Source organism: Falco punctatus (genome assembly GCF_963210335.1).
Source record: "Falco punctatus genome assembly, chromosome: 9".
Taxonomy (NCBI): Eukaryota; Metazoa; Chordata; class Aves; order Falconiformes; family Falconidae; genus Falco; species Falco punctatus.
The window spans coordinates 42,721,309-42,733,123 of NC_137589.1; the positions used below are offsets into that span (position 1 = coordinate 42,721,309).

The window sequence follows — 11,815 nt, forward strand, 5'->3', positions numbered from 1 at the left end:
AAGAAGGAGACCAACTTAAACACAAATAGTGCAGGAAAGTAATAAAAGCTCCTAAAAATAGTTTCCATAGTCTTGTACAAGATAATGGAACAGTTAGCTAGTCTACACCTAATGTGATTTAAAAAAAAAGTCATCTTTGGAACTTGGGTCTTTTTATTTACTTAACTGAGATACTTGTCCTATCCCTGGGATTAGATAAGAAATGGAACAAAGTACAGAAGGAGCTTTTGTGGTGCCTGCTGTAGTACCTTCTAAAACCACTTGGTGCTTCACCTTTTCCCTGGCATGGGGGATGCTTCTGGCTTTTTCACTCACTCATTTTAAAAATGGTGAAGACTCTCACCTCTCCCAGAATATGCTGTTTCCAAGTACCACTGGCTTCGCAGAGGGTGTTCCTGCAGCCAGCAGGAAGCCCTCTCTCCTGACCCACAACCCCTCTGGGCTCTCCTGTTGCAGCAGCTGAACCCTTTCTGCAGCCACCCACCCCAGGGAACTCTGCCTCTGGCCAGCAGGACTGCATACAGAAACCATCCATTACCTTGGGGAGGTGTTAGCACAGCACTGCCTCTTTGAGGGTAAGAATTTCTTTATTGGAAAGAATCAACTTAATGTGATGTACTATAAAACCGTAGAAAAGGCTGGTGCTGTGCAGGACCACAGCTGTGCTATTCAATCAGACTGACCACACAGTCCCTGTATATTTCCCCCTGCGTGTCCATCCCACCAAATACAAACAGCAGGTGCACAACTGCACCCTCAGCACACCCCTTATCCTGGCCCTGCTGCAGGGGGCCACCGTTGCTGCCCACCAGCACAGGTGACTCATCCCCAGCTTTGTCCTCCCAGGTGCTGGTGCCTCCACTCTTTGCAGCCTGCCAGGGAATGATGCACATAGCATGGTCCAGCCTCCCAGCAGGCAGCGGGGAATCAAACTGTAGGAGCGTCCACTGCTGCCTCTCTGCAGTGCAAAAACACATTCACATCTTTAAATATGGCTTCCCCAGCTTACAGTGTGCTGGGGCTGTGATGCCATTAGATGACTTTTGAACATTATAGAGCATTTAGTCTTGTACTGCTGTAACCCCAGCGCAGCGGTACAGACTTTTGGGACAGCAAAGCCCAGGAACCGAGTGGGTCATGCACTTACCACTGCACATCTCAGAGAAGTCTCCCTACCTGTGTGATACTTGTATGTAGTGTCTAGTGTCCCAGCTGGCCCTATCCCACCAAAAATGTACAAGTGATCCTTAAACACGGCTGATGAGTGGGATGCCCGTCCTCCTGGGACATCGCCAGTGGCTGGGATCTTAACCCACCTCATATCATCTGTTGGAGAAAAAGAACACATCTGTGGTTATGCACATTAAAAAAACAGCAAGTTTTGTTGTTTTAAACAAATGGGATAGTATTTCAAGCATTTAAGAACTGATCTTTTAGAAAAAAGGTCTGCCAAAATCAAAACGCAGCACACAACAGCTGTAGCTCAGTACCTATCTCCATACTTACTTGTATCAATGCAGAACAGATCATTGTAAAAAGTGTCTCCAGCTAAACCACCGTGGATGAACAGTTTGGTCCCAACTGCAACCACAATGTGCCCGTGCCGAGGAGAAGGGGGATCACCGTGAGTATCCGGCTGGGACCAGGACAAGGTGGCTAAAAATGGGAGTACACATGCATTAGGAAGAAAACTCTGGAAGCTCTACAAACCAGTGACCCCAGAGCCCTGCCGAGGCATCCTAAGGAAGCAACTCCAGTGGGGTCAGAGAAGAGCTAACGCCACAGCGCAAACTGCAGGCAAGGCCTCCGACGCTGCTCTGCTGTTTTGGTCACCCAGTAGCACTAAAGATTAATTCAAACTGGAAGGCAAACGTGTTGTGGTGCACGTGGGGCTGTAAGAATGAATGGGACAACTCTGACAGTACCCGAGCAGCACAGGACAATATCACCACAGAAAGGAATCAACTGTTGGGCAGAAGTGACAAACTACTCCCACCTCCCATGGCATTCCTTATCCCAGAGCTTTACACTGCTGTTCTGGCCCAAGTTCCCAGGGACTACATAAGGACAAGTGTGTGTCAGCAGTGAGGAACACCCACCCACCCACCCACTTAAACTCGTAGCCAAAGCAGGGGGCCAGCATCTCCATGTCTCTGTGGAGCGCAGCCCTCCCACTGCACAGAGGAGGATTCTGTGTTTGGCGCAAGGGCCCTTCCCGCATCTGGAGGTACCGGTGTCAAACACATGCAGCTGCTGGTCTTGAACCGGTTCTGCTCCTTTCTCTCCCCCTCCAAACACATACAGACAGTCTCCTATAGCTGCTGAGGATGTGTGAAACGTCCTGGGCAGCGGCGGCACGCCTCTCACTTCGGGGCTCTTCCAGGTTCCCATTTCTAATTAAAACATTTGATTAACAAAGCAATCAACACGGTAACAGAAAACACCCTCTTCCCCTGCAGGTGACAGCCACCGTGGCGGAGCTTGACGGCAGCTTCATGCCCACTCGCTCGCGGGGCCCGTACTCCAAGGACAGCCCTGAGTGACTGGGCCGGCCCCTGCCACCGCGCTCCCGGGCCCTCCCCGGGGCCTGGCCCCGCCGCCGCGCTCCCCGGGCCCTCACCGAGGTCCAGCACCTGGACGCAGTTCCGGTTCCCCGCCGGGTGGGCGCCGCCGAAGACCCAGAGGCGCGGGGGGCTGCCGGCGGGCAGGCAGGTGGCGTGCTCGTAGCGCGGCCGCAGCCCGCTCCAGCCGGCCGCGGCCCAGCGGTGCGCGCCTGCGGGCAGCGGAGAGCGGTCGGCCCCGGCCCCTCGCTTTCCCCCCATCCCCCCCGGTCCCGCGGCCCGGCCCTCACCCAGCTCCACGAAGTGGGCGTCCGCAAAGGCGCCGGCGGGGTCGGCGCCACCCAGGAGGAGGACGCGGCCGGGGCCGCCGCCGGGCAGGAAGAGGCAGCCGTGGCCCACGCGCCCGCGGGGCCGCTCACCGCGCGGAGACAACCGGTACCTGCGGGAAGCGCCGGGCAGCGTCAGCCGCGCCGGGCAGCGTCAGCCGCGCCGGGCAGCGTCAGCCGCGCCGCGCCCCCCCGCCCTGCTCACCACTTGTCCGGCTGCGGGCGGCGGCCTGGCTCCAGCAGCGGCAGCGCCCGCAGGCCCATGGCGGGCCAAGCCGGGGGGGACCGCGCCGCTCGGCACGCAGCGGCCCCCGCCGGAAGCGGCTGTCACCTTCCAGCCCGCGCCTGCCGGAAGTGCCCCAGGCTTCCGTCGGCGTCTCGCCCCGCCTCCGGAAGTGCCTGGCCCCACTTCCGGTCCCGAGCCGCCGTCCCAAGATGGCGCCGCTGGACCTAGACAAGTACGTGGAGATCGCGCGGCTCTGCAAGTACCTGCCCGAGAACGACCTCAAGGTGCGGCGGCGGCGGCGGGGCCCGCGGCGGGGCGGAGCGGGCCGGGGCGGGCCGGGGCGGGGGCCGGGCGGGCCCGGGCGGGCCCGGGGCTGGAGCTGACCCGCTCTTCTCTCGCAGCGCCTCTGCGATTATGTGTGCGACCTGCTGCTGGAGGAGTCCAACGTCCAGCCCGTCTCCACGCCCGTCACCGTCTGCGGGGACATCCACGGGCAGGTAACGGACGGCTGCCGGCGCGGCCCCGCCCCGCCGGGGCCCAGCTGCGGCCCCGCCGCGCCCGCGCTGAGCCCCCCGGGGCCCGTCCCCCTCACGCGGCTGCATCTCTCCGCAGTTTTACGACCTGTGCGAGCTGTTCCGGACCGGCGGCCAGGTCCCGGACACCAACTACATCTTCATGGTGCGTGCACCGGGCGTGCCCCAGCTCCTTGGCCTGTCTCGTTTATAAAAAACGAGTTTGCGAGTTAAATCCTGCCAGGTGCATTGAGTTTCAGACCCTGGCCGGGAGCGTTGTCTTTGCTTTCACTGTTTGGCTGCTGCCAACGGGTTTTACTTTGTGGAGTTAAGTAGGAATTAGGTGGTGTAAAGCGATGTGGGAAGAGAAGAGCATGATGCCCATCGAGCGGAGCTGTGTGGGTGCTGCAGCAGCACCCTGCCTGAGCCAGGGGGGGCTGGGGGTCCGTCATGTCTGTTGGGCAGCTCTGGGTGAGTGTGGTGGCCAGCTCGAATCTGATACTCTGGGTGACCAAAGAACATGCTCTCCTAGATCGAGCAGACCCCAGCTTCCCCTTGGTGTTAGCGTTCGTTATGTACCGCGAGAAATGTAGAACGGGGTGTATCCCTTGGCAATTCTCCATTTGACTGTTTCTCTGTTTACGAATATTTTTTTGACTTGCAGGGTGACTTTGTAGATAGAGGTTATTATAGTCTTGAGACTTTCACTTACCTTCTTGCACTAAAAGCTAAGTGGCCTGATCGTATCACACTGTTACGAGGCAATCATGAAAGCAGGCAGATAACACAAGTATATGGATTTTATGGTAAGTCTTTATCCAAACAATTTCTGAGTGGGGGCTAACGTGTAATAAACGATGTCTTTCCCTTGGGAAATCCATTTTGAATGCAGCTTTTGCTGGGGCTTCCCTGGGACTGCATGGGGCGTGGGCTCGGTAGAACTTGATGTTGTCATTTGTTAATGTGATCGTTGTCTTTGTGAAGCAGAATGTGTTTTAGTCCAGATCTTGGCGCTCTTTTCCTCTAGCGTCTAGGTTTTGGTGCCACATTCAATTTTAGAGACTGAGCACGTAGTTATACAGAACTTGCTTTGCTATCTTGTAATGAAAGGTTCTACACAAGGTTATGATGTGACTGTAATTCCCCTTAAGTTTCAGTATAACTAAAAATCAGTGTCACATGTAGAGTTTGCTGTCGAAGCCATTCATTGTCAACAGTGAGGATCTGGGAAAATGCAACTGGCAAGAAATAAGCAGCAGAACAAGTGTGTGAAAACCTGAGGGAATTAAATTGCTTGGAAACTTATTTTTTTGTCATGTGAGGCTGTGATAAAACCTGGGGAAATCCTAGACAATGTCTAACACCTGCCACAAAGAATATAGCCTGTGACATACTTTCTTTTGGATAATGCGTCAACAAGAAAAGGAGGAATGTTCACAAGTTGCTTAGGAAATGCCTGCCTGCCAGGTTTACTGCCATGTTCATGTAGCTTTAAACAAAGATGCTGTGACTCCTCTTTGTGGTAGGAATATCTCCCACTAGCCCCGGTCAGTTCATGCTCTCTACCTACCTCAGTTCTTCTGTATAAAATTTGCTAATTTAAGCTCCTGGCTGGTCTGGTCAGGGATTGGTTCCCAGCTGCCCAGCCATGGGAATCAGTGAAAGCATCGCCGGCTCTGTTGCACAAGACTGTTTTCTCTGCACCACCTGGCATGTTGCTCCGTAAGCAAAGCCCCGCAGGTACCTTGGTCCCTTCTGAGGGGAGCCTGGCCAGCAGCAGCTTCCCTGTGGTGCTCCTAATAGGGTTTTTTATCGTACATCTGACTTTGCAACTTGTGCTTTATGTGTTTGCCTCTGATCTTACTGTCTGAATGTTTTCTGGTCCATTAAGAAGAAAAAAATTCTCTGTTTAACAGATGAGTGCCAAACCAAATACGGAAATGCTAATGCTTGGAGATACTGTACCAAAGTCTTTGACATGCTCACAATAGCAGCTGTAAGTGTAAACACCAAGTTATAAAAATACAGATAGATTACCTGAATGTGAATTCTAGAACTAGTGACCTTTAAGGGTCGCACTGGTAGTGTTCTGGGCTGGATGACAATACTGAGGATTTTGTATGCCTGTCTTTTTTTCTTTCCTGCAGTTAATAGATGAGCAGATTCTCTGTGTGCATGGTGGCCTCTCTCCAGACATCAAGACACTCGATCAGATTCGAACCATTGAACGTAATCAAGAAATTCCTCACAAAGGCGCCTTCTGTGACCTAGTTTGGTCTGATCCAGAAGACGTCGACACGTGGGCAATCAGTCCGCGAGGAGCAGGGTGGCTCTTTGGTGCGAAGGTGACGAACGAGGTAATGATGCTGTTGCGTGCAACATAAAGTAACTGCAGGTATGAAAGAAATGGTTTGGGTCAGTTTGTTATTTACCCCAGCAACAAACAGATCGAGGGTGCTGCGAGACAATGCTTTCTCATAAGACCACTGCCAGTAAGTCGTGGTGATGGAGAAGGTTCGCTTGGGCCAACTTGAAAACAAGCCATTTGAACTTAAAAGCATAAATACAGCTGCCGGATGTGGTCACGCTGATCTTGCTTTTAAAAAGTGTAACGCAGTGAGATTAACTACGCAAACTTTAGTGATACTAGAGTACTTTTCTAAGGATTTAGGAGAAAAAACCACCATTTTTCTTAGCAACTCTTGACTTAAGTTTCATTGCTTTGGGAAACAGTGAGCCAGTTTTTCAGGGCTAACATGCATTGACCTTTGCAGGCTTCTGAACTAGCTGTGTTACAAATGCCACGCTCATGTTCTGTGTTGGCTCTGCAGCCTTTCTGCAGTGCATTTGGGAAGGATTGGGTTTTGCGGACAGCACAGCCTTGGCCATTGCAGCTGTCGCCTGTGTTTCATCACTGTTTCTCACTGTTTGGGTCTCAAAACCCGAGTAGTTGTTTTTTTTCAGTGCACTGGGTGAAAAAGCTTCTGTGTAAGCCCTGCCTCGCTGGAGGGGGCTGCTGCAGTGGCAGTGGCTGCTCAGAGAGAACTGACCTGCTTTTTTTTCTTTGCAGTTTGTTCACATCAACAACTTAAAACTCATCTGCAGAGCGCATCAGCTAGTTCATGAAGGCTATAAATTCATGTTTGATGAGAAATTGGTAACGGTATGGTCTGCTCCAAATTACTGCTACCGCTGTGGAAATATTGCGTCAATCATGGTCTTTAAAGATGTAAATACAAGAGAACCAAAGTTATTCCGCGCAGTTCCAGATTCAGAACGTGTAATTCCTCCTAGAACAACCACACCGTATTTCCTCTGAGACCTTTCCCTGCCTGCTGTCTCCCTCTTCCCTTGTACTGTCCCTTTACAATGTACTTTTTATTGAGCACTTTGCTGCTGAAATGCTGCCTCTTGCCTTTTTTATTTTTAAATTATCTAAATTTATTGTGTATTATGGTGTCTGTAGCAAGTGGGTGTTGTCCCCCCCCCAGTTAATTTCAGAGTATTTGTAATATGTCCTTGAAATTTATACTACTGCATGTAGTTACTACGTATTTCTGGGTTTAGATGGAGCGTTTCCCCCACCACCGTGGCGGTGCCCGGGAAGCGGCTCGGTCCCAGTGTGTAATTCAGCATTTTGTTTGGTAAGTTTTAAGAAATTTCAGCAGCAAAGTTACTGCCTAGTGCGCACGGTGGGACTGTGAATGCCTTGTGTTGTGTACAGCTCCGCGGCCTCCAGCCGAGTCGTCCTCGTAGCTTGTTTTAAGTGGATAAAAAATAAAGTGGCCGGAAGGGCTCCTCCCCCTCCCCCCCCCCTTTTTTTTTTGTTAAAACTACACAAACCTGCTACAGCGATTGAATTTGTACATTAAAATAATTGTTCTGATTTTTTTCAGATCCCTTGCGTTTTTAATAAAGTCCCACCTTACGCGAGCCCCCGCCCCACGGTGAATAACGCGCTGCGCGCCCACGGGGCGGGGCCGGGCGTCCGCGGCTTCCGCGGCTTCCGCTTCCGGCCGCGCGGCGCTTCCGGTTCCGGGGCGGGGCGGGCGCCGGGCCGGCGGCATGGCGCGGAGCACGCTCTCCTCCCGCTTCCGCCGCCTCGACATCGACCAGTACGACGAGAACCGGTTCGTGGAGGAGCCCGAGGAAGCGGCGGCGGCCGAGCCCGACGCCAGCCCCGAGGTGGAGGCGCTGCTGAGGCAGTATCCTTTGGGGGGGGCGCGGCGGGCCCGCCGCCTCCCGCCCGGGCGGCTGCGGCGCGGGGCGGCGGGGGCAGGAGGGGCGGCCCCGAGCGCCGGTCCGTTGCCTGGGGGTGGCGGCAGCCGCGGGCGCGTTGGGCCGGGCGCTGCGGGGCAGCGGGTGAGTCCTTGACTGCTGCGCCGCAGAGGGGACGCGCTGCGCGCCTTCCACGCCGCCCTGAGGAGCGCGCCGGGCAACGCGAGGAGCCAGGCGATGAAGGTAACGGGGCCGGGCGCTGCTGGAGCGGCGGGGCAGTGTGCCCCGCTGGGCGGGCGGGCCCCGCGCGTTCTGCCCTTCGCTGGAACCCGACGTGAGAGCTGCGCACCCGCTCGGTTATGGCGCGGCCGCCTTTGGCGTAGCCACCGCTCCTCTGAGCGTGCTCTGCCGAGTGCCCGTCCTGGGATCGTTTCCAGCTTTGCTGGTCCTCACCTTCTCCTTTCCTTGTCTTTGCAGGAGCAGGCCCAGGGAACCATGCTTAAAGTCCTCACGTCTTTTAAAAGCAGTGAAATAGAACAAGCAGTGAATTCCTTAGACAGAAATGGCATTGACTTGTTAATGAAGTACATTTATAAAGGATTTGAAAAGCCAACAGAAAATAGCAGTGCAATATTACTTCAGTGGCATGAAAAGGTACGTGTTTGGTGCTCTCTGGGCGCCGCCCTGCTCTGCTGGGTCCCTGTCAGTGCTTTTGCGAGAGCCGCTGCAAGAGAAGCAGATGGTGTTTGGGGGCTCATCCCCAAGGAGCACAGGAACTAGCATTTCCTTTTACCTTTGGTCTCCGAGTTTGGACTCAGTAAGCCTTTGCCCATATTTCAAACCTTATCCACTGCCAGGGGCCAAGGTGAGACTTGTGGCAGGGCAGCATCTACTGGAGGAAGCATTGTACCACCTTCAACATCTAGCGAGTGCCGTAGCCCCACCAAGGAGAAGGCTGGGGGGGTGGAGATGGGTTGGTGGGATGTAGCTGCCAGCCTTCCTCTGGGGCTGAGCATGCAGCCGAGGGGTGCTGGGGCTGGCTCGGGGCTGGCAGTTTGCATCACCTGCATGCTGCTAGCAGCTTACTTGTTACGGCTTGGGGACAGGATTTAGCAAACCTGTTTGGTTTGCACAGGAGAGGCTTTTGAGATCTCCAGAAAGATACCAGTGGGATCTGGAGTGGTCCTCTGGTGTTTCCGTGAAATGCCCATTGTGAGACAGGGTGGGTAGAACGTTGTTCATCATCCTAGTGTTAGACCTTCCCTCTCTGTGACGTGGTGCTGCTGCCCCCAGGCAGGAATTGGGAGTGAAATCTTTCCCAGCTGCAGGGGCTTCAGCTGCAGCACTGGCTGTCGGTGCTTGGTGCTTCTCCTAGGAAAAGTGGTCACTAGGAATGCTGCAGCTCCCTCCCTGTACCACTGGCACCGCAGCAGCGCAGCCTGCTGCCAATGCCGCTGTCGTTCTTACAGCGTACAGGTTTTTTCCTGTGATATGTAACGATAGAACAGGTGTAGAGTGACTCCAGCTATCAGCAGCTGTCACCTGCTTTGCAGAACCTTGACAGAGGAGAGAATTTCTCAGGACAGCAAGGAACAGGCTTCCGCTTGATTTTTTATTTCCTTCTTTTTTTCCCCCTGTTGTTTCCACTGGAGACTGTTTTCAGGTAGCCATGGGTGGGTGCTCCCAGTGTGTAACATTACACAATACCACCCTGACTGGAAAGATGACAGTGCTCAGAGCATGTAGGCACACGTAAAGCATCTCGTCCTCTTTGTTTTGAAAGGAACAAGGCAGGTCTGGAGTAGGCTGGGCAGGGTTTAAACCCTTGTGTTCTCCTTTTTGGCACTACCGGTAAGACGTGTGGCTTGCTCAGAGGAGTCAGCTGCCCAGTGGTGGTACCAGTCTGTCCTCTGGAAAAGGGCTGCCACCCCCACACCTGTCAGGTCTGGTAACTCAGGAACGTTGATGTGCGTGCAGCGTGTGCATGTTCTGCTCCAAGTGGACGCTTTGCGTCCATGTCCCAACGACAGTGAGAAATGTCTGGTGCTGTGGATCATTGTTCTCATTTCAGACGCAGCAATACCCATCAGGCTTGATTTGAATTATGTCTGCAGAGTAAACATGCCTCATTTTAAGCAGTCAGCTTTAGTATTTATTTTTTCATCACATCCATAGTCTTCTAGTCTTCAGAGCGATACGTTCTTTACATTGAGGGATGCAAATGAAACTGAAACGAGCCCTTCCTCCTTCCCTGTTCAGGGATACGGGAGGTGAGACATTCTGCATCATCAGTGACACGTGACATTGGTGTCCTTTAGATTAAAAAGATGGTTAGATTTTGGAGAACGTAATTTCCCCTTCAGTCCCTTGGTTCTTTATGTCACAGAGCACATTTATAGAATATTACTATATATGTACTCCAGTACTTTAAGCCAAAGATCACTCATGTGTATTTACAGAGGGGAAGTGAGGCACAAACTTCCCAAGATGGGAACAAGCGTGGATCTGAGTTCAGGGCTGAGCTCCCCCATGAGCCCTGAACTGTCACCCTCAATCACTCAGCGCACATGCTGCAAGGTGGAGCCAGTGTGCGCATGTAGAACTCATCACTGCAGGAAGGTAAAGGCGTCAGTGGGGCAAGGAGGACACACAGAGGTAGAACAACCCCAGAACCGTGCCTGTTCTGCAGGCAGCAATCAGCACGAAGAGCTTTCTCAGGGGTGGGGGGCTGTGTGCTGGGGAGCCCCCGCTGCCGGCCCTCACAGGCTGGTGGGGGCAGCATGGCTTCACAGTGGAAGCTTAATGCTGCATGGTACAGCTTAGTGCTAAACAAAATGAATTAATAGCTTTAATGTCTGCATGTGCTAGAGAAAAATAAATAATTTCCCCCTCCCCCCCCCCCCGCAATTAACTGTTGTAAAGATTTGAGAGCAAAAAAGGACTGAGGTGGAAGAGGCCAAGCTGCCTCTGTGTGAAAAGTTTCTGGAGAAGAGTCATATACTGCTCTGTTATAAACACTTAATTGTCTGTTCTTTTAAGATGCCTTTTATGTGCAACACAGCAACTGTGTAACCTCTCCTTTTCCCATCCCCACAGGCATTAGCAGTAGGTGGACTAGGTTCCATAGTACGAGTTCTTACAGCAAGAAAGACTGTTTAAAAGACTATTAACTTGAACCATGATGACGATGAGTTTTGGACTCAGAAGAAGGAATTAGCTGCAATGACACTGGTCCATCTTTATTAGAGATCGCAATCTACTGAAATACTATGGAAACCTCCTCTTGGGATGCTTTTAACCTTAAAGGTGGGGGAAGAATAAAGCTATTCCTGCATATTCCGACTATCAAACACAGGAGCCAAGACATTCTCCTGATCCCTTCTTTAACAGGCAGAGAGAAGGCACACTCCTGCCTCCTACTTAAGTGAACAGGTATTTTCAGACGCTGCTTTACCGAAGTGTGGTGATAGAAGATTCTGCGTGTACTGCTTATTTAAGAGGTAGCTGTGTCTGTGGCAGGTGCAAGATCCTGACAGCCAATGGTGGGAGAAGTGTTCGTTAGAATGGTGATTTTGTACGTACGGTCAAAGGACTAGCTGGACTGGGGTTGGTTTCAGTGTAAAGTGCCTGCTGCATCAATAAAGTTCTTGGATCACATGAGTTAAGTAATTTATTTTTCACTAAATCCTAAGTCTGACACTTTACTCAAAAGCAGGTCAGCAACATACCGATTCTAAGCTAACTCTCCACTTTCCCATGAACGCTCTGAATTCCGCCTGTTCACAGAATCTGCCCTCAAATCCAGCTATGCTGGCTGCAGGGAGGGAGACCAAGCTCAGCTGTTCCATCAGGGCTTCTAAGATGCAGACACTAGAGTACACAATCACATGTGGTTTGATTTGTTCTCTCTCTAGGATGAACAAGAACATATACTTAAGAACTTATTATTTATGTATTAGTATATCCTCACAT

General features: G+C 52.5%; 3 protein-coding genes across 5 annotated transcripts; 2 read left to right on the forward strand and 1 right to left on the reverse strand.

Moving 5' to 3' along the window:
• Positions 1-568: 568 nt before the first annotated feature.
• RABEPK (Rab9 effector protein with kelch motifs) lies at positions 569-3,252 on the reverse strand. 2 transcript variants are annotated; one of them, XM_080401435.1, is made up of 7 exons: positions 3,093-3,252; positions 2,852-3,000; positions 2,621-2,773; positions 2,232-2,393; positions 1,507-1,656; positions 1,177-1,326; positions 569-958 (listed from the first exon to the last, which is right to left on the reverse strand). In XM_080401435.1, exons 1-7 carry the CDS (start codon positions 3,149-3,151, stop codon positions 666-668), a joined length of 1,116 nt encoding a protein of 371 aa, XP_080257561.1. In that variant the 5' UTR covers positions 3,152-3,252; the 3' UTR covers positions 569-665. The 2 variants fall into 2 exon arrangements, with proteins under 2 accessions (XP_080257561.1, XP_080257562.1); XM_080401436.1 differs by lacking the exon at positions 2,621-2,773.
• A 6-nt stretch (positions 3,253-3,258) lies between these two features.
• On the forward strand, positions 3,259-7,522 carry PPP6C (protein phosphatase 6 catalytic subunit). The gene is made up of 7 exons (XM_080401440.1): positions 3,259-3,397; positions 3,515-3,610; positions 3,726-3,791; positions 4,290-4,431; positions 5,542-5,621; positions 5,773-5,982; positions 6,696-7,522. The coding sequence occupies exons 1-7, from the start codon at positions 3,323-3,325 to the stop codon at positions 6,942-6,944; spliced, it is 918 nt and encodes a 305-aa protein (XP_080257566.1). The 5' UTR covers positions 3,259-3,322; the 3' UTR covers positions 6,945-7,522.
• Positions 7,523-7,527: 5 nt separating this feature from the next.
• ARPC5L (actin related protein 2/3 complex subunit 5 like) lies at positions 7,528-11,503 on the forward strand. 2 transcript variants are annotated; one of them, XM_080401442.1, is made up of 4 exons: positions 7,528-7,830; positions 8,011-8,086; positions 8,321-8,497; positions 10,940-11,503. In XM_080401442.1, the coding sequence occupies exons 1-4, from the start codon at positions 7,691-7,693 to the stop codon at positions 11,000-11,002; spliced, it is 456 nt and encodes a 151-aa protein (XP_080257568.1). In that variant the 5' UTR covers positions 7,528-7,690; the 3' UTR covers positions 11,003-11,503. The 2 variants fall into 2 exon arrangements, with proteins under 2 accessions (XP_080257568.1, XP_080257569.1); XM_080401443.1 differs by having other exon boundaries at positions 8,014-8,086.
• Positions 11,504-11,815: the final 312 nt, after the last annotated feature.

Excerpts from the sequence above, each read along its gene's own strand:
- PPP6C (XM_080401440.1), top strand. The coding sequence starts at position 3,323 with ATGGCGCCGCTGGACCTAGACAAGTACGTGGAGATCGCGCGGCTCTGC. Across the intron at positions 4,432-5,541 it reads ACAAGTATATGGATTTTATG|ATGAGTGCCAAACCAAATAC; the intron begins GTAAGTCTTTAT and ends TCTGTTTAACAG. Across the intron at positions 5,622-5,772 it reads ACATGCTCACAATAGCAGCT|TTAATAGATGAGCAGATTCT; the intron begins GTAAGTGTAAAC and ends TCTTTCCTGCAG.
- RABEPK (XM_080401435.1), bottom strand. The coding sequence starts at position 3,151 with ATGGGCCTGCGGGCGCTGCCGCTGCTGGAGCCAGGCCGCCGCCCGCAG. Across the intron at positions 2,774-2,851 it reads CGCCCACTTCGTGGAGCTGG|GCGCGCACCGCTGGGCCGCG; the intron begins GTGAGGGCCGGG and ends CGCTGCCCGCAG. Across the intron at positions 1,657-2,231 it reads GCTGCATGTGTTTGACACCG|CCACCTTGTCCTGGTCCCAG; the intron begins GTACCTCCAGAT and ends TCCCATTTTTAG.
- ARPC5L (XM_080401442.1), top strand. The coding sequence starts at position 7,691 with ATGGCGCGGAGCACGCTCTCCTCCCGCTTCCGCCGCCTCGACATCGAC. Across the intron at positions 7,831-8,010 it reads GTGGAGGCGCTGCTGAGGCA|CAGAGGGGACGCGCTGCGCG; the intron begins GTATCCTTTGGG and ends ACTGCTGCGCCG. Across the intron at positions 8,087-8,320 it reads CGAGGAGCCAGGCGATGAAG|GAGCAGGCCCAGGGAACCAT; the intron begins GTAACGGGGCCG and ends TTGTCTTTGCAG.